The sequence below is a fragment of the Anomaloglossus baeobatrachus genome, chromosome 1, assembly GCF_048569485.1.
Source record: "Anomaloglossus baeobatrachus isolate aAnoBae1 chromosome 1, aAnoBae1.hap1, whole genome shotgun sequence".
In the NCBI taxonomy this organism is placed as follows: Eukaryota; Metazoa; Chordata; class Amphibia; order Anura; family Aromobatidae; genus Anomaloglossus; species Anomaloglossus baeobatrachus.
Genome location: NC_134353.1, coordinates 66,789,262 through 66,811,001, shown reverse-complemented (window position 1 = coordinate 66,811,001; position 21,740 = coordinate 66,789,262). Strand labels below are relative to the sequence as shown.

The 21,740-nt window shown below is 45.5% G+C and overlaps 1 protein-coding gene across 1 annotated transcript in view; it reads right to left on the bottom strand.

The window, feature by feature from the left end:
• Positions 1 to 5,830, bottom strand: part of GRK4 (G protein-coupled receptor kinase 4) — a 316,373-nt gene extending 310,543 nt beyond the window's left edge. Inside the window, exon 1 of the mRNA XM_075346835.1 lies at positions 5,533 to 5,830. Within this exon, the coding sequence (XP_075202950.1) occupies positions 5,533 to 5,584 (52 nt within the window). The 5' untranslated portion in view covers positions 5,585 to 5,830. The remainder of the gene's footprint in view (positions 1 to 5,532) is intronic.
• Positions 5,831 to 21,740: the final 15,910 nt, after the last annotated feature.

Genomic DNA, 21,740 nt, shown 5'->3' with positions numbered 1-21,740 from the left:
TCACTGATGACGCTTCATTTCAGGGAGGAGGCAGAGGCTGCAGCAGTGACCACTCCCTGTTCACCCTGATGATGCTTTGTTTAAGTATCCTGGCGTTCACTGGAGATTCTCAAGTGAGAAAAAAAATAAAAATACAACAGCAGTTAAATTGCTTAGTTCAGAAACTGTAGGAAATTTTGACTGCAACTATAATAGAAAATAGTTGAGATTATGACATTAAATGGATAGGGGTTTAGAATGAAAAATGAATTTGGCTTTTGGACCACTCTTAAGATTTCCAACATTTACACCATATTAATGGCACAGTCACCCAAAGTGAGTGGATAATAAAAATAAAGATGTAAAATGCAGATTCACAAAAGTTGACACAACTTCTGTTAACACCAGAAAAAAAAAAAAAAAAAAAAATTATATATATATTTTTTTTTTCTCGTGTTGGTGTATCATATATGTGTATATATATATATATATATATATATATATATATATATATATATATATTATACTGTAAATATATCTTTCTTCACACACACACACATTTCTATGTGAAGATATACACATACATACATATATACACACACACACACACACACACACACACACACAGTCATACATACATACACAGTATATCTTTCTTCACAAAGATGGACAAAAATCGGATCCAGGTCATGGATAACAAGGTCTTTAGAAAAAAAAATATATTTATATTATACATTTGAATGATGCCTATGACTGACATTAGAGCCTTATGTTCAGCAGTTTGTCCACATTTGGGACCATTTTATTTTTTGTTACCTATATGCATGTATTTTTAACTAAAAAAAAAAAAAAAAAAAAAGTAAAATAAAAATTGTTATTGGGTTTCAATTAAATTTTTTCCACCATTTGCCTTCTGCAGCTTCTGTTACACGGTGTATTGCTAGTTGTAGAATGAGTTAACTCGGGGTCCGTCAGTGAGCTCATTCCGTGATGTCTTTTTCTGAGCCCCTCTTGGCTCATTGATCACCAGAGACTATATCATACTGGACTGTGCAGAAAAACAAGAAAGCCTATAAAAATGGTGCAAAAAGCTTAATACAACTGAGTTGCAAAAAATTTTTTTTGCCCAAAGTAAATGCATTTAAGAAAAAGAAAAAAAAAAAAAAAAAGTCACCAGAATGTGGTTCTTGAACATATAATTCATGTCCATCTACACAACGAATACCATAAGTGTCCTTTTGGCACTGGTCGGCTTGGTAAATAGGGTTAGAAAACAGTGTATATACCTTGGCTTACACTGGAGAATTTAAGGCACAGTCACACGTCGATTTCCTTTTTTTTTTTTTTTTCTGGCCAACAAAAACGAATGTTTTCTGCCATGTGCATCCGTTTTATTTTATTCTTTTTTTTTTATTTTTTTTTTTTTAGCTGCAGTATTTTATATGGGGAGGTAAATTCCAATTTTTTTCCAATAGGTCATTAGTAAACATATGGAAGCATTGTTTTTTTATCCATTTTTAATTGTATACCCCATAGACATGAAACATGCTTTCCATTCTACAAAAACGGATAATAAAGACCAGGACAGTGCTTAACGGAATGGGCACACCGATCAGTAAAGAAAAAACGTGTGAATATATCTATGAAGCTCTATGTATCCGGACTGCAATCGGAAGAGAAGAATTGATGTGTAAAACGCTGGATTTATTTTTTCTTGGAAATAAAAATAAAATCGATTTATATCATTGTGATGGATCAGATCCTGAGGGCGGCACGGTGGCTCAGTGGTTAGCACTGCAGTCTTGTGGTGGCTCAGTGGTTAGCACTGCAGTCTTGCAGCGCTGGCGTCCTGGGTTCAAATCCCACCAAGGACACCATCTGCAAGGAGTTTGTATGTTCTCCCAGTGTTTGTGTGGGTTTCCTCCGGGTTCTCCGGTTTCCTCCCACACTCCAAAGACATACAGATAGGGACTATGGATTGTGAGCCCCAATGGGGACAGTGTTACCAATGTATGTAAAGCGCTGTGGAAGTAATAACGCTATATAAATGAATACAATTATTATTAATTATTATTATTATTACTTGTCATATGAAGAAAAAAAAAAAAAAAAAATGTAGCAAAATTTCCTACTTCACTGTTAAAAATGGATTACACAAGAACGCTAAAATCACGGCCGGAGCATGGATTGCACAAGAAGGGCTAAAATCACGGAGGGCGCGCGGATTACACAAGAAGGGCTAAAATCACGGAGGGCGCGCGGATTACACAAAGAAGGGCTAAAATCACGGAGGGCGCGCGGATTACACAAGAAGGGCTAAAATCACGGAGGGCGCGCGGATTACACAAGAAGGCCTAAAATCACGGAGGGCACACGTGTGCCATCCATGATTTAGACAGACACATAGGTGATTTTGGCTGGAATCAAAGTTGGACGAATTTCTTTTGTGGACACGGTCAGCAAAAAAACACTAAGGGTATGTGTCCACGATCAGAACTCACTGCGTCCTGGATGCAGCGGGTCCTGACCTGTGGGGTCGGGAGTCTCCTCCGCTGGAGACCACAGCTGCTTGTACCCACGATCAGGGTTCGGTGCGCTGCGGTCTCTCGCTTGTGTTCTCCCTACAGAGGACGCAGGCAAATCCGCAGCAAATAATTGACATGCTGCGGTCTGGAAATACGCACCGCAGGTCAGTGTTTGCTGCAGAAAAAACAAGCACAGTGGGCACAGGATTTCTAGAAATCTATCCTCTGTGCTTGTACTGTACAACGCAGCGTTTTGGACGCAGCTGAAACACGCTACATCAAAAACGCTGCAAACACTGATCGTGGGCACGCACCCTTACATGTGAACAGCACCATAATAAGTTGGATCTGTTCTAGGCATGTAAACCCGGTAGTCTCCATAAGGCACTATTCGGAGGTGTACAATGGGAATATGCTTCCATTCTGGATGTTTTCCCCCTTCCACAAACTTACATTGCCTATTGGCATCTTTTGGGTAAGTATAAAAAAAAAAAAAAAAAAAAGGATTTCTAAGGGTGCGGCACTCTTGTGATGTCACAGGTCTAACGAACTCTTTATCAGTATGAGTGGAAATAAAAAAAAAACAGAGGCGACACAAAGATAACCAGCTACTTGCTCAAAAACAAACTCAGGAGAAAGTCATAATTCAATGCAACAAAAAAAAAAAAAATGTTATTCTGATTTAAGTCAGAACCCCCCCCCCCCAATAGAAAAGAAAAAACACCATAATGTTTCCGGACATAACATGGCGACCGGTGACGGCTTTGTGCCATTTGAGGCACCTTCCTAATTAAGAATAGTGAAGAACACACATTAATGCAGTCATCTGACGATCCTTGGTATCTGCTCTTTATCCTTATTATTATTATTATTAATAATTTATATAGCGCTAATCATTCCATAGCGCTTTACATACATTGTGAGCCCCAATGGGGACAGTGTTCCCAATCTAAATTCCCTATCTGTATGTCTTTGGAGTGTGGGAGGAAACCGGAGAACCCAGAGGAAACCCACGCAAACACGGGGAGAACATACAAACTCCTTGCAGATGGTGTCCTTGGTGGGAATTGAACCCAGGACCCCAGCGCTGCAAGGCTGCAATGCTAACCACTGAGCCACCGTGCCGCCCCTTCAGTCGAATACAAGGTATAATAAAGTTTTCGGGAGTACATGGAGAAGTTAGTAAATATGATCCATCATGTGCAAAGGGTGCCAAGTATCAATGTCGCTAGGGCCAAAGTGATGCCAAAACTGCACCCAAGTGGCACAGCACAACCTATTAGTTCTCAGAAGGAATAACGTTGCCCGAGGTGCATGGCACAACAATACTACGAACCCGCAACGCAACCAAATCTCCCAGTAATGCAGAAACATTTCCCAAAAATTCAGAAAAGCCTTTGTATATACAAGCAAAAATGACAAAAAGCCACATTAAAGGGGGTAAAAAGCAAAACACAAAAGCAGCACGCTAGGCAGAAGTGGATGTAAAGTGTTGTAAAAGTGTGACGGCTGCCGGTAGCGTCTCCTGCAGGTTGAACGGCTGGAAGAAGTCAAAATTATATTTTTTTCCCCTTCCCTGAAATGTAACGAAGAGGGAAGGAGAATAAAATGATCCCATGATGGTCACACACACATAACAGGACGGGTCCTGCACATTTGGTGACAACTGTATGGTGCAAATTTGTCAACATCCATTAATAAACAAATGCAAAAAGCAACAATGTTGCAAGTAAGTGATCACTTCGGTTATAGTCTTTGCCAACAACAAAGTCGCCTGCAACTTGCAATCACAAATTAGGTAGGATTGGATTTTTGGCGACTGTTATGTGCATAAGTCGATGGCCAACATTTTTGTACTGTGCAAATTTGGATGCAAGTCAATATTTATTTAAAAAAAATAAACATTGTTGCAAGCAAGTGATGGCAAAGACTATAACAAGAAAATCACAAATTCGGCAGGATTGGATTTTTGGTGATTTATGTGCACAAGTCAATGGCCAACATTTTTGTATGGTGCAAATTTAGTGTCACTATGTATTAAAAAAAAAATAAAAAAAAATAAAAACAGCAACAATGTTGCAAGCAAGTTATGGCAAAGACTATAACAAGAAAAGCACAAATCAGGCAGGATTGGATTTTGGTAACTGTTTCATGTGCACAAATCAATGGCTACATTTTTGTATGGTGCAAATTTGGTGTAAAGGTGTATAAAAAAAAAAAAAAGCAACAATGTTGCAAACAAGTTACGGCAAAGACTAAAAAATAAAAAAAAAAATATAAATCACAAATATGGCAGGATTGGATTTATGGCGACTGTTTTATGTGCACAAGTCGATGGCAACATTTCTGTATGGGGCAAATTTGGATGCAAGTGCACTTCTATTAAAAGAACAAAAATGTCAACAACGTTGCGAGCAAGTGATGGCCAAGGCTATAACCTAAGATAGCAACAAAATCACAAATCCGGCCAAATTGGGGTTTTGGCGACTGTTTTATGTGCACAAGTCGACGGCCAACATTTTATCCAACGTGTAAAACGAGAAAGTAGAATTACGCAAAATTGATGGTATAAACCCGTTACGGTTGCGCATTAACACCCAACGTTCCGATGCAGATTTGCGCCAATTTCATCGCAGCTGCAAAATTGTTTTTGTTTATAAAACACTGCAAAGTGGCATCAATTTGACATCATATGGCATAATGGACCGAAGAAGAAGCAACCCGCGACTAATGCAGCCATAAATGAGGTTCTGCAGCAGCAATGGCCAAAACACGCACCGTTTCCACAGGTTGATGCGCTGGAACACATAGGCTCAGCTGCAGCATAGGAGATTATTGATGAGCTGGCCTGTGCAGGAGTCAGAGCATGAAGCCACCACCATTATTTCTCCTGCATTACACCCCCCCCAGTATTCATGCTAAGGTGCATAGAAGAGGAATCACATACCACACATGCCTGCCTACATGCAGATGGAGCAGAGCCTGTGCCCATGGCTGCTCCCCACCCACCCACACTGCCTCCTCTTACCTTCTCTGGCTTTCAGCAACACAGTGTTGGCCACAATGTTCTCAATCTCCATGATCAGGAATGAGTGCAATGCAGATCACACATTTCTGTTCCTAGTAAGCTCCCTTGACAAGCAGCTGGCCCCTTGTTGCATAGATCCTGGGCATGGGCAGCCTCATCTCCAGCAGCAGCACATTGTGTGCAGGCTCCTAGCATTGGGCATACATAGAGTGGTGTGTGCTCCAGCTCTGCTGCTCTGCTCTGCTGGGCTCCTTCCTTCCTGTTTTGCTCTCAGGGCTGCCTATAGTGAGGAGGGGACATGGCTAAAAAACCACTCCCAGAAGCAGAATGAACCTTCAGTGTGCTCCAGCCAGCTCGCTGTGCATTCACCTAGCACAGATTTGTCAATGATGCACACACTGCGTACAGCTGCAAAAAAAATAAATGTCTGTTTGCTGTAAATGTTCCATAGGTGGAATTCAAGAATGTGATTGACAGCCGAGACCCCCACCGTCACCATTCACTGCGCCGTCTGATGCGTGGTTGTAGGTTCTACATACGAACGTCTACGACACGGCCTTGGCTCCGGATCCAATTCTGTTACGCTCGATGACTGAGGCCAACACATATATAACACATATATAACCCCTTCTCATGTACAGTACCATGGAATTAATGATGCTCTATCTAATATATAAAGCTAAATGTGTGTATGTATGTGTATGTATGTATGTGTGTGTGTGTGTGTGTGTGTGTGTGTTTTTGTGTGTGTGTTTTTGTGTGTGTGTGTGTGTGTGTATGTCCGGGATTGGCATCTGCACCGTCGCAGCTACAGCCACAAAATGTTGCACACTCACACTTCTGGACCCCGAGAGCGTCATAGGCTATGTTGTGAGGTGAAATTTTAACCCCACGCGTTCCAATTTACCAATCAATTTTGCCCCTATCTACATAATGGGAAAAAGTGAAACGAAAAGTGTATCCGCACCGTCGCATTTACAATCACGAAATTTTGCACAGACAACTCATGTGACCCAGACAACGTCGTAGACTGTTTTGACAGGAAAATTTAACCCCGCGCTTTACAGTTACTCTCCAAAAAACATGCCTCCATTAAAGTAAATGGAGCCTGGAACTACAGGTTATTAGTAGGAGCTGTGATTGGTTGCTATAGGAACAAAAGACATTCATAGTATAAGAAGCTTATATGTGAGGTAATAAGATGTCGGTGGGAAGACAGATAGAGAGAGACAGACAGAGAGACAGACAGAGACAGACAGAGACAGACAAGGAAAGAGACAGAGAGATAGAGACAGACAGGGAAAGAGACAGACAGAGACAAACGGTGAAAGAGGCAGACAGAGACAGACAGTGAAAGAGAGAGACAAAGACAGACGGGGAAAGAGACAGACCTGGAAAGAGACAGAGAGAGAATGACCTGGAAAGAGACTGACCTGGAAAGAGACTGACCTGGAAAGAGACTGACCTGGAAAGAGACTGACCTGGAAAGAGACAGACCTGGAAAGAGACAGATGGGGAAAGAGACAGATGGGGAAAGAGACAGACCTGGGAAAGAGACAGACCTAGAAAGAGACAGATGGGGAAAGAAACAGAGACATAGAGACAGACAAAAAAAGAGACAGACAGAGACAGGCAGACGGGGAAAGAGACAGTCGGGGAAAGAGACAGACCTGGAAAGAGACAGACCTGGAAAGTGACAGACGCAGCACATTACTCGGCCAATTTAGTTAAATCTGTGTGGAATATCTGTGGTGTTGAAATATATGTTGTGAAATGCTTCTATTAGCTTAGTTTTTGCCTTTTAATAATTACATTTCTATCTGTTTTGTGGTTTTTGTGTGCAGAATACAGTTTTGTTAATACATTCTATTTTGTTAACAACAGTTATTAACCCGGGCGAAGCCGGGTAGTATAGCTAGTAAATAATAATAATAATAATAATTCTGGCCAATGACCGGTCCACACAGCTTGTTTTGAATACCCTATTAAATCGATGACTGGACCATATATGACAAGCTTTTCTCCCCCCCATTCACCTTTTCTGCCCCCCTATTCCCTCATAGACTGTAGCTTACGAGCAGGGCCCTCAGTCCTCCTGGTATCTTAATTTAGTTTTTTTGTATTGTCTCAAATTGTCTGTACATGTCCCCTCTGAATTGGAAAGCGCTGCGGAATATGTTGGCGCTATAGAAATAAAACTTTATTATTATTATTATTATAATAATTAATGATACGAGGATGATCGGCGCTAACAAATGGAATAGGGTTTCCAGAAATCCATGAACATTAGGTAGAAAGAACAGGAGACAAATATAAGGGTCCAATACGCCATGATGGCCCAAACCCGGTGACTACTGAATATGTTTGGAGGGTCCGGATTCCCCCTGAAAGAAAATGTTGGGGAAAAAGGTTCAGGTATATGGAATTTAATGACTGATCCTTTTATTCCCACATTTGATAAGCTGCAACCAGAGATGTCTGGAAGTGGAACATGTCCCTCTCCCCATAGGAAGAAAGGAACACTTTGCTCTTGAGATGTGTCAACTGCAGTGAGCGTGCATGTGTATAGGAGAGCTGGGAGAGAACCGAGCGTTCATGTGTATAGGAGAAGTGTAATAAAAAGCCATTTACCTAATGGAGCGTGCAAGTGTATAGGAGAGCTGGGAAATAACTGAGGAGCGTTCATGAGTATAGGAGAGCTGGTAGAGAACTGAGTGTGTATCTGTATAGGAGAGCTGGGAGAGAACTGAGCGTGCATGTGTATAGGAGGGCTGGGAAAGAACTGAGCGTGCATGTGTATAGGAGGGCTGGGAGAGAACTGAGCGTGCATGTGTATAGGAGAGCTGGGAGAGAACTGAGTGTGCATGTGTATAGGAGGGCTGGGAGAGAACTGAGCGTGCATGTGTATAGGAGGGCTGGGAAAGAACTGAGCGTGCATGTGTATAGGAGGGCTGGGAGTGAATTGAGCCTGCATGTGTATAGGAGAGCTGGGAGTGAACTGAGCGTGCATGTGTATAGGAGGGCTAGTAGAGAACTGAGTGTGTATCTGTATAGGAGAGCTGGGAGAGAACTGAGCGTGCATGTGTATAGGAGGACTGGGAAAGAACTGAGCGTGCATGTGTATAGGAGGGCTGGAAGAGAACTGAGCGTGCATGTGTATAGGAGGGCTGGGAAAGAACTGAGCGTGCATGTGTATAGGAGGGCTGGGAGTGAACTGAGCGTGCATGTGTATAGGAGGGCTGGGAGTGAACTGAGCGTGCATGTGTATAGGAGGGCTGGGAAAGAACTGAGCGTGCATGTGTATAGGAGGGCTGGGAGTGAACTGAGCGTGCATGTGTATAGGAGGGCTGGGAGTGAACTGAGCGTGCATGTGTATAGGAGGGCTGGGAGTGAACTGAGCGTGCATGTGTATAGGAGGGCTGGGAGAGAACTGAGCGTGCATGTGTATAGGAGGGCTGGGAGAGAACTGAGCGTGCATGTGTATAGGAGAGCTGGGAGTGAACTGAGCGTGCATGTGTATAGGATAGGAGGACTGGGAAAGAACTGAGCGTGCATGTGTATAGGAGAGCTGGGAGAGAACTGAGCGTGCATGTGTATAGGAGGACTGGGAAAGAACTGAGCGTGCATGTGTATAGGAGGACTGGGAAAGAACTGAGCGTGCATGTGTATAGGAGGGCTGGGAGTGAACTGAGCGTGCATGTGTATAGGAGGGCTGGGAGGGAACTGAGCGTGCATGTGTATAGGAGGGCTGGGAGGGAACTGAGCGTGCATGTGTATAGGAGGGCTGGGAGTGAACTGAGCGTGCATGTGTATAGGAGGGCTGGGAGGGAACTGAGCGTGCATGTGTATAGGAGGGCTGGGAGTGAACTGAGCGTGCATGTGTATAGGAGGGCTGGGAGGGAACAGAGCGTGCATGTGTATAGGAGGGCTGGGAGTGAACTGAGCGTGCATGTGTATAGGTAAGCTGGGAGAGATAGCTGAATACCTAACTGAGTGCGCATGTGTATAGGAGAGCTGAGGGAAATAGTCATTTACCTAACTGAGCGTGCATGTGTATAGGAGAGCTGGGATACATAGCTGATTACCTAACTGAGCGTGCATGTGTATAGGAGAGATGGCTGTCATCTGCACTGAGCGTGCATGTGTATTGGATGGATAACTGTCGATTGCACTGAGCATGCATTTGTATAGGAGAGTTGAGAAAGATCGCTCTACTCACCGCCGCTCCTATCACCTCCACGCAGCAACTGAGGTGAGTAGCGCGATCAGCTGAGCTGTCACTGAGGTTACCCGCGGCCACCGCTGGATCCAGTGACAGCGGGTAACCTCAGTGACAGCTCAGCTGATCGTGCGGCTGTCTTCATTACCTGCGTGGAGGTGACCGGAGCGGCGGTGTCTTCTGCAGCTCCGGTCACCTCCATGCAGCAGAGCTGGATGCGACGCTGGAGCATCCTGGATTCCGCCGGACAAGGAGGGCTTTTTGGGGCTGATTAAAGTGGTTAACCAGTGTATATGTTTGTGTTTTTTATTTCTAATAAAGGATTTTTCGGGTGTGTGTGTTTATTTACTGTAATTTACAGATTAATCATGGAAGGTATCTTGGGGAGACGCCTGACATGATTAATCTAGGACTTATTGGCAGCTATGGGCTGCCAATAACTCCTTATTACCCCGATTTGCCAACGCACCAGGGCAAATCGGGAAGAGCCGGGTACAGTCCCAGAACTGTCGCATATAATGTATGCGGCAATTCTGGGCGGCTGTTGGCTGATATTGTTAGGCTGGGGGGCTCCCCATAACGTGGAGCTCCCCATCCTGAGAATACCAGCCTTCAGCCGTATGGCTTTATCTGGCTGGTTTTAAAATTGGGGGGGAACCGCACGCCGTTTTTTTTAATTATTTAATTATTTATTTCACTACACAGTATAGACACGCCCACCGGCTGCTGTGATTGGGTGCAGTGTGACACCTGTCACTCAGAGTGGGGGCGTGTCTCACTGTAACCAATCATAGGCGCCGGTGGGCGGGGAAAGCAGGGAATACGAAATTGTTTAATGGGCGGCCGGCTTTTTCAAAACAGTAAAAGCCGCCGGAGCAGTGTGAACGCCGTGCAGCGCCGGGGATCGGGGATCGGTGAGTATGAGAGAGGGCTGCTAACTTCAGTTACTTAGGGGATTAGCGGTCACCGGTGAGCCCTTCACAGGTGACCGCTAATCAGGGCGCGGCACAGACATAGCCGCAGCATGACAATGAAGTCGGGTGAGGTTCACCCGAGTTCATTCTGACAGTGCGGCTCTTTCTGTGTCTGCTGTCATCTGCCATTCAGCTCTGCTACATGGCTGTCTGTGGCTGCTGTCATCTGCCATTCAGCTCTGCTACATGGCTGTCTGTGTCTGCTGTCATCTGCCACTCAGCTCTGCTACATGGCTGTCTGTGTCTGCTGTCAGCGGCCATGTAGCAGAGCTGAATGGCAGATGACATAGTAAAAACGCATCCCTACACATTACACACGCTTGGCAAGTCAATAAATAAAAAAAAAAAAGGTGCCCAATGCATACGTCACAGAACACATGATCTAAAGGATCGCACACAAAATTGACCAATTTAACATAGACTACTAACGCACGTGTGACAGCAAATGAACGACCAACGTGCAATCTCATAAGATCCCATATGCAACCTGGGCGTGTCACATCGCATACGAGATCGCACACCTAATTGTAAGGTGTAAAGTGGGCTTTACACACAAAGCTCTCCACAGATATGCACCATGCTACATCTTCTCTCTCATCTTTGTTTACCACCCCATCTAACTAACATCCTCTATAATCCAAACTTTCCATTCCTGTCTCCAGGATTTATCTAGGGCTGCACCAATTTTCTGGAATGCACTACCCCAGACAATTTGATTAATTCCCAGTATCTACAGTTTCAAGTGTGCCCTAAAAAAACATTTCTTTAGAAATGTCCCCTGTTCTTTCTCCCACGCACTCTGTAGCTCTTTATACTTGTACATATACTGGCTGGTGATTGGTTCATGCGTTATTTGATTGCCCCTATTAATTATACTGATGACTGGACCTTACAAGCAAACACTTTTTTACCCTTTGTGCCCCCCCATTTGCTCATAGTCAGTTTGTGGGCAGGGCGCTTGCTTCTCTTGCGTTGAACTATGGGTTACTTTGCATTGTCTTTATTGTCAGTACAAGTTCCCTCTGAATTGTAAAGTGCTGCGGTATATGTTGGTGCTATAGAAATAAAAAATATTTTCATTTACACAATCTTGTGGTAGCAAAATAAAACTAAATCAATGTAGTAATAATAATAATAATTAATAATAATAATCATAAAAAAATGACCTCTATATTCCCTTTTTTAAATTGAGACAGCTCGGAGGTCTATTTTCCCTATTTTTACATTGAGACAGCTCGGAGGTCTATTTTCCCCTTTTCTACATTGAGACAGCTCGGAGGTCTATTTTCCCCTTTTCTACATTGAGACAGCTCGGAGGTCTATTTTCCCTTTTTTTACATTGAGACAGCTCGGAGGTCTATTTTCCCCTTTTCTACATTGAGACAGCTCGGAGGTCTATTTTCCCCTTTTCTACATTGAGACAGCTCGGAGGTCTATTTTCCCCTTTTCTACATTGAGACAGCTCGGAGGTCTATTTTCCCTTTTTTTACATTGAGACAGCTCGGAGGTCTATTTTCCCCTTTTCTACATTGAGGCAGCTCGGAGGTCTATTTTCCCCTTTTCTACATTGAGACAGCTCGGAGGTCTATTTTCCCTTTTTTTACATTGAGACAGCTCGGAGGTCTATTTTCCCTTTTTTTACATTGAGACAGCTCGGAGGTCTATTTTCCCTTTTTTTACATTGAGGCAGCTCGGAGGTCTATTTTCCCTTTTTTTACATTGAGACTGCTCGGAGGTCTATTTTCCCTTTTTTTACATTGAGGCAGCTCGGAGGTCTATTTTCCCTATTTTTACATTGAGACAGCTCGGAGGTCTATTTTCCCCTTTTCTACATTGAGACAGCTCGGAGGTCTATTTTCCCCTTTTCTACATTGAGACAGCTCGGAGGTCTATTTTCCCCTTTTCTACATTGAGACAGCTCGGAGGTCTATTTTCCCTTTTTTTACATTGAGACAGCTCGGAGGTCTATTTTCCCTATTTTTACATTGAGACAGCTCGGAGGTCTATTTTCCCCTTTTCTACATTGAGACAGCTCGGAGGTCTATTTTCCCTTTTTTTACATTGAGACAGCTCGGAGGTCTATTTTCCCTATTTTTACATTGAGACAGCTCGGAGGTCTATTTTCCCTTTTTTACATTGAGACAGCTCGGAGGTCTATTTTCCCTTTTTTTACATTGAGACAGCTCGGAGGTCTATTTTCCCCTTTTCTACATTGAGGCAGCTCGGAGGTCTATTTTCCCCTTTTCTACATTGAGACAGCTCGGAGGTCTATTTTCCCTTTTTTTACATTGAGACAGCTCGGAGGTCTATTTTCCCTTTTTTTACGTTGAGACAGCTCGGAGGTCTATTTTCCCTTTTTTTACGTTGAGACAGCTCGGAGGTCTATTTTCCATTTTTTTTTAGCTCACATTTTTTCTCCCCTTCTTCCCAGAGCTATAACTTTTCAATTTCTCCATCACCATTGATATATGCCTTGTTTATTGTGTGACAATTGTAGTATTGAATGGTATAATTCATGTTACCTTTCGATGTATTGGGACTTGGGTAGAAAAATCCAAATGGGGTGAAATTGTGAAAAAAATTGTGAAAAAATATGGAATTCCACAATTTTTTACTTTGTGTGTGTGGGGGTGGGGGGTGATTTGCACGGTATTCATTGTCTGGTAAACATAATTTATCAAGATGTTTCACAAGTGTCTCGCCCCCTGCTGAGACCTCGGATGGATCAGAAAGTCTCAGCTTTTGGTTCCGTTTTAGAATCCGCCCAACTCTTAGCCTGAATAGGAGTGCATTTAATTTCATTTGGTGCCAAAGGGGTTAAGGTCTTTTTTTCTATCCTACTCAGATTGATTTATCCCTGTTAATCTCAGCTGCAGCCACTCCCTTCCACTATATAAACTCACTCCTCACTCTCTCCTATGCCGGCTATAGCTCATTCTATAACTGACCACTTTGAACAAGCTCTAGAGAAGCTGAGGTGTTGCTTCTGTAGCAGAGGAGAAGCTTCCTGCTTGAGTAGCTGTGAAGAGCTATTTGTTGTGTTTTTCCCCTGTTTGTCTTATTTTCCTCGTTATTTTATTGTAGTGGCGAGACTACCATTTCGTTGGCCTTTGTACTAGTCCTGGAGAGTTCAGGGCCAGCAAGAGCATACACAGGTGACGGCGCACGGGGGAAAGACCTGTCCAGGGACATGCAGGGATCAGCCCCAGGTGAGTGTTAGGAGGTGACTCGCACCCCTCTCAAGGGATAGCCCTTGTATTGTTTCCCTGGTGTAAACTTTGTATCGCGACGCTCTCCGGGGGTCCTATCTCATCCCCGGCTTGATAACATGATTCTCCAGATCAGTACAATTACAGCCATTGCAAACTTGTAAGCTTTCTTTATTAAGTGGTGGGAAAAATTTGTTTTGCTTGTGTTACCATTTTGAGAGTCCTATAATATTTGCATTTGTGTAGCGAGCTGACATTTTCATTAATACAACTTTAGGGGTACGTATGATTACTTTTTATTGCATTTTTTTCCCCCAGAATTGCGTGGAAAGAGAAAACGCAATTATGGCGTTTATGCGTTTATTTTTTTCTCGTTATTAATTTTTCTATATTTTTTTAAACCTTTTTTACTTTGTCTTTGTAGTTGTTTTAGAGGACCTGCAATTGTCCATCTCTTATATAATACAACAATGTTAAAGTAGTGGACAACTCCTTTAATAGTTTGCCACAAAAGTTCAGCTAAAGACAACTTGGATTGAGGCCGCACGGACTTCTTATTGTTGGTAGGAAGTGTAGCGCTGGCATCCCTGCACCTCTTGCTCCTCTCCCAACAGGGATGCGTGCTCACTCACCGTCGCAGCCGGCTTTCTCCCCGCTACCTGGCGTCTCTGTAGTGCTCCAGATGGGTGCCTCCTGCTTCATCCTCCCTGGGGCCTGTGCACAGGGCACAGGTTTTCCGGGAGTGCTCCCAGGATGTGCGCGTGCACTGCTGCCCTTCTCCCAATTGGTCAGCACATCACTCCCAGGAAGTGCCTCTCAGCCTATCGCTGAGAGACACTGGGTACATAAAGCAATCTCCCACTAGGGGAGGTGCCTGATCAACGCTCTTGTTTAGTTAGTGTTTTGTGCACTAGCCAGCTAGTTATCAGTTCCCCTTGTTCGTCTTGTCCTACCTGTACCTAGTTCCAATCCATCTGGCCTTGCTGGCACCTGGTTCCAGTCCGTCCTGTCCTGCCTGTACCAGGTCCCAGTCCGTCTTTCCCTGTTGGCACTTGGTTTGAGTCCATTCTGTCCTGCCTGTTCCTGGTCCCAGCCTATTCTACCTCATTGGCACCTGGTTCCAGTGCATTCAGTCCTACCTGTTCCTAGTCCCATCCTGTTCTGTCTTTTGGCATCTGATTCGAGTCTGTTCTGTCCTGACTGTACCAGGTTCAAGTCTGTCCTGCCCTTTTGGCACCTGGTTCCAGTCCATCCTGTTCTGCCTGTATCTGGTCCTAGCCTGTCATATCTTGTTGGCACTTGGTTCCAGTCAGTTTTATCCTGCCTGTATCTGGTCCCAGCCTGTCCTGTTGGTACCTGCTACCTGTCCGTTCCGCCCTGTTGGCACTTGTGACTCTGTCTATCCGTCCTGGCCGTGCCACCTGCATCAGACACTCCAGTGGTCCCAGACTTGCTAGTGACTCTGCCTGTCCGTCTAGGCTGTGTTTTCTGCCTCAGCCTTCCTGGTGGTCCCTGTCTACACTAGAAACGCAGGCTATCTGCACCTGTGTCCGTTCCTACCCTGGGGGTCAGCTGCCACAGTTCCAGTTCCTGCCTTGGGAGTAGCACCTGGTGTCCACCTCACAGTGGGTGCTTAGTAAAGCTCCCTCTAAACCTCCCACTAAAGGGTAAGCCGGGACCCCCTGTGGTCCAGCGAGTCCACTTCAATTTGCCGCTTTACCATCTCCGGTGGCAAGCATTACAAGTAAGAGTGTGGCGGTGTCAAACACCACCTAAAGGCATCGTCATGTTTAATCTTTCCGATGGGGCCCTCTGTCATCTATGTACGTTATTGGACTCTAGGCTGAATAATTTCTATAGAGAACTCCAGTTTTGACTGACATTTTCTTTCTGTTCCCTAATCAGTCTCCTCCTATCTATATACATGCCTGTGTGGTGCCCCTGAGTGTCAGGTGACACAGGGTACTACATCCAACCCCGGATTCCTGGAAGACGAGTGCTTGTAACTAACACAACACACACACACACAAAACCACGCCCTTTTCCCCAGACTGGGTGACAGCTACAGATGGACCTGACGGGTGGTCACCTATTGGCTGGGACGCATCCAATTCACTAGTCAGAAACCTGGGAGGAGGAGGGGTTCGTCAGTAAAGTGGATGGATGACGGATATCTTGTCAGAACGACTGAAAGTGAAAAGACAGAGAATCAGTCAGACGTTGACGTGCTGACAGGAAAGTATAAAGTGACTACTGAGAAAAAGGAGTACAGTCGCTGGGAGAGTACATACCAGTACTCACAGGATCGAGCACCGACGGGGTACAGAGCCCTAGTTCAGGAAGACGCTTCAGGCTCACCTAATAACAATCTGCCCAGTGAGGGGACCATCAAGGACCTTACCGATCTTAGCGTCTGGGGCACAGCAGCAGAGAGGGAACCTGGGAATGGGGACAGAGGTCCGACCCAAAAGAGGTTCAAGCTGCCTGCCGTACAGGCCAGGAAGGAGACAAGAGGAGAGGGAGTCCAAAACGCTCCAAGCCACGGGGACCCACCACTTACAGATGGGTGCATGGAAGTAAAGCTTATGAGGTCACTACACCGGCACTGGAACAAAGGGAACACTGGATTGGTAAAGTCCAGCACAAACCGGGTAGCAGCAATTCCAAACCAGTGAGTAAAGCACAAGTTAAACTGCAGCCCCTTTGTTGTCTGAATTCTTCCTACACCTCTGCACACATAGACTACAACCACCATCATCCTCCCCTGGGGTCTAGCTCTACTCGCAGAGGGCCAGAACACCTCAGCTGCTCAATACCACCAGCCCCAGCAGTGAGAGACTTTGCAGCAGCGGCTTTCCCCATATAGCCGCATACCGCAAGTGGCGTCACAAAAACCATTTTTATTTTTATTTTTCCCTTGTACAAAACCCCTTTCAAACGACCCCAAGGGTCACGGAACCGGGAAACGGCCACCCAGTGAACTTTCCCCGTAATATACAGCACGGGATCGAGTACCCCAAAGCACTGGGATGCGTTACCTGCTACCTATAATTGTATGATGTGGCATGCAATATTATGTGGGCTATCTATATTCGTAATATAACAATATTATGTAGCCTTTGTATGTCGGTATTATGTATGTATAGTGGAAGAAAATAAGGCCCAGGTAAAGAGTCTGCTTTAAGTTTTAAAGATCTTTAGTTACATATCTTCACCTTGATGGGCTACAGAAAAAAAAAAAACGTACTTCTGCAGTGCTGACCTATTAAAAGGTTTTTGGCTTTTTATTAAAAACTACTGATGGGCATCCATCCTGATAAAAGAATGAAATAAGCCTTCCTTACCCTTGGAATCTGCCATCCACTTCAGTGCTGCTCCAGTGGTCTCCATCGGCAGTAATGACGCCCCGACCTCAAGTCATCAGACCCTTCAAGCCAAACGGTGGCCTAAACTATCACGTGGACATGACGTCATCAATCATTGGGGACCGGTGTAGAGGAGGGAGGATTCCTGATAAATATGGCTTCTTTTATTAGAATACTTTCCTCAAAGGTAAAATTTTTCTCTGAATAGTCACTACACCTGCAAGTGGTGAGGCAGGAAATTAAAACGTTCCAGGGTTAGATATCACGATGTCACGTCAAGATTAAGTGGATAGTGTCATGAGTGTGTCACGTCTCTGGGGGACCTGGGGTCAGGAGGTCTCAGCATTTAATCGATCACAGGCCTTCTGACTTATCGTGCTGATGTATTTGCCCCTCATGCTAAAAGGGTTAAGGATCCTTTCCATGTTGTCTGAGAATTCTGTTAAGTGTGCTTTACACGCTGCAACATCGCTAGCGATTGTTAGCGATGTCGCGAGCGATAGCACCCGCCCCTGTCGTACGTGTGATATGTGGTGATCGCTGCTGTAGTGAACAATATCGCTACGGCAGCGTCACACGTGTGACACCCTGGGAAAACCAGGTAGTCACAAATAGGCCCCTGCATAACACCTTCCCTCATTAGGAAACACACAGCCAACCAATAAACCCTAGTCACCCCCCCTTAGGGAAAGATAGACACACCAGTGGGCGTGACAAGGTGGTTGGGACACGCCCACCCAGGGGTCCAGACAGCCCGAGGGTGGGAAAACAGGCAGTAAAGTGCAGTTGGTCTGAGAGTTCAGTTTGGAGAGGCGTGTGGGCTGGAGCTAGGGTTAGTTGAGTAGTAGTCCAAGTTGAGCGGTGCCCGGGTAGGAGCCCTGGTACCTTGGCTAGGAGGCAGATGGTGGTCTCCGTCAGCAGGAGACGGGAAGATGGCTTGGTGGAACCGAGGTGGACCGGGCCAGGGTTGTAGCCCGCCGGTACCGACACGGGGAACCGACCCGGAAACCGTAGCACAAAGGGGGGTACTCGGACCCTGAAGCCAGGAGCCAGAAACAAGTGGAACTGGATAATTAACCGATTGAGGCCAGGACTACAGGTCCTGTCCCACCAAAAGTCCCTCATGGAAGACAACAGCCCACCAATTAGGGATAAGAGGTCACCGCCAGGGCCCATAGATCCCACGGGCCAGCGTCTGCGGGCACGGCTCCTTAGGCCACATCCAGCCGGGAGTGGACTCCTATGTTTCAAACTCTGGGAAGTCATTTCTACTTAAAGCAGTGCAGGAAAAGGATAGAGACCACCAGCCGGGTGGGGGATCCCGAACGCAACCGGCCGCGGCACCGGCCACCATCACCTTGGTTTACCAGAGACTTGCGTGTTTTACTGATAGTGAGTACACCAGCACCCTCTGCGGTCGTCATTTTCCCCGCCTCAGAGCCATCGGGTCCCGGGGCCACCATCCCTGCCCACGGAGGGGTTAACATCTTGCTGCACAACATCTCCCCCGGGTGCCCCGTAACAGCAGCGGTGGTGCACCACCTCACCACACACCGTGGGTGGCGTCACCAACCTATTACGGCCTAGACCGTACATCTACGTCCCCCATTTTATTCGTCGTGTCCGTGAGACCCCCGGGTTCTGAGACCCTCGAGACACCACCCCTGAAGGTCTGGATCCGAGCAGCGTCGGCTGCTGGCACGGAGGCGGCACACACGCACATACCTATTCAGCGACGCTGCTGTTGCTGCCGAACAATCCCTCCTTCAAGGGGGAGGTGCATTCGGCGTCACAGCAACGTCACAAAACAGCCGCCCAATAGAAGAGGAGGGGAGGAGATGAGCGGCCGAAACATGCCGCCCACCTCCTTCCTTCCTCTTTTCCGGTGGACACAGGTAGGATGATGTTTGTCGTTCCTGCAGTGTCACACACAGCGATGTGTGGTGCTGCAGGAACGACGAACAACCAGAAGCATGCACCACCAACGATATTATGAAAAAGAGCGACGTGTCAACGATCAACGATTTTTGACAATTTTGCGATCGTTACTCCTTTTAGTCACACACAACGATATCGCTAACAGTGCCGGATGTGCGTCATGAACACTGTGACCCCGACGATATATTGTTAGCGATATTGTTGTGTGTAAAGTACCCTTTTGGCTAAGTTCACACTTCCATTGTTTTGCATCAGTCACAATCTGTCCCCTTGAGGAATTACGGTATCCTGCAAAATATTTTGCAGGAATCCGTTTTTTCCCCATAGACTTCTATTAGTGACGGATTGTGACTGATGGCCTTGTGTTGCATCTGCCGCCATGACAGATTAGTCTTTTACTGACTGACTGTCAGGCGGGAACGGCGCTGAATGTAACGTTTTCTGGAGCGGCAAAAAAACGAACTCCGCAGGTGTCCGTCGCCCTCCCTTCAAAATCTATAATGGATGTCTATGGAACTGGATTCCGCCGTAATCCGTCACACGACGGAATCCAGTGCGGGATTCCGTCATGCTCTACTGAGAATGCCCAGCATGTTTGACACACCCATTGGGCTGTCTCAAACTCAAACGGATCACAACGGATCCGTCAAAAAATGGATGCATAACGGATGTAACGGACGCGACGGATCAGTTTTTTCACAGGAATCCTGTGAAATAACACATCTGTTGTGTCAGTTGATATCTAGAAAACAACGGATCCGTGGTTGTGTCGCAATGACGGACCTGACGGAAGCAAAACAACAGAAGTGTGAACTTATCCTTAGCCTTCAGCAGCAGCTTGTTATTATCTTTCCCTTCCGATATATCTACCCACCCCTGGCTTCACTCCATGCCAAATAAAGTTCAAGCTATAACTGACCACAGTGAAGGAGCTCATCTCTGTAGAGCTGAGGTGTTCGTTCCAATTGCAGCAGAGAAGCTTCCTACTGGAGAAGATTTGTAGTCCTTTTACATTTGTTTCCTTGCCTGTTTTGTCTGTGTGTTCTACTTGCACTCCTGCCCCTTTACTCCCTTTTCGAGGGAAAGGGGGACATTGAGGTGAGTTGTATCTAAGACTATAGCAAGGTAAGGGACCTGGGCATCTCCGCCTTCAGGGGTAATCCTTGGGACAAAAATAGCCCAGGGAACCCTAGCTTGAGGGACAGCACAGGTGCACTCTTGTCCCTGCTTCCCACCGTCACTACTGTGACAGATAGACAGAGGAATAGTCAGGTCACAATCCGGTCAGAATACCTGAAGTGTTGTGAATGTCATCCGAGGGGGTGATGGTTTGGAGCTCCCTCTGGTGGTCAGGACCGGAGGTGAATCTGACTGTGATTCAACAGGTGTGGGAGTTAATTGGGAGTTTGGGAAGCCCAATAGCAGATCAGCCTGGGCTATATAGAAGAGCAGTGTCTGCTGGTTGGGGCTGGTGATAGATGTTTATCCTCAGTCTCTGAATTGGCTTGGAGTTTGTCCTTCCATTTATCCTTTGCCTGAACCATTCCAGATAAGTTGCAAGTTCTTTGCTGTATTGCCTTATCCACACCTAAGGGTGCCTGTGTTTAATTTAATTTTGCTTAAAATTTGTTTTCTTGCAGGAGAGGAATTGTCTTTCTGTTTAGATGAACGTGGGGGTTCTCCCTCTGCAAGTCCCACTGCAAAGAAAGGGAAATTCTCCCTGTTCTACTTGATTATTTGCACTTTTGTTTTTCTTTTTTTGTATTTTGTTTCTCCCATTATTTACAAGAGTATCTGATATAGTGGGGGAGAGTCTGTGTGGTCTCAGTATTTTTTATTATCAGGAGATTGGTATTTTTCAGCAGGGTTTTGCACTAGTTTTCCGTCCTGTTCTATCTAGGAAGTCGGGCCTCGCCTTTGCTAATCTATATTTTCTACCTGTGTATTGAGTTTTCTTACATCACCGTTGGCTTTATATGTTGGGGGCTTGCTATTCCTTTGTGGACTACTCTGCGGCAAGATAGGTTTCCTCATTTCATTCTGTGAGGTGTAGTAAGTTTCTCCGGCTGTGACGAGGTGTCTAGGTGTGTTTAAGAACGCTCCACGGCTACTTCTAGTGTTGTCTGACAGATACGGGATTGCGGTCAGCTCAGGTTCCAACTACTCTTGTGTTTTTTCTGCTGATGGGATTTTTGTGATTGTCCACGGTGACCAGATCATAACACTGAAGGATAGCATATCACAGCAGAAGGACAAATCACAAGGATGGTCAAACAAAGTCAATGGTCAGGGAAGCAAAATATCAATTATCAGAACACAGATACAAGAGGCCAACTAGCACAAGTGAGCAGCAGACTAAGACTGGCAGTGTTCTGGGACTGACTGCTCAGCTAAATAGCTGGGCAAGGAGACGGAACAGGGCACATCTGGGAAATCCACAACCTCACTTTCTCAGATTGGACATCTGAGCTGAGCACAATCTGCACAAGATTGGACAACTTAG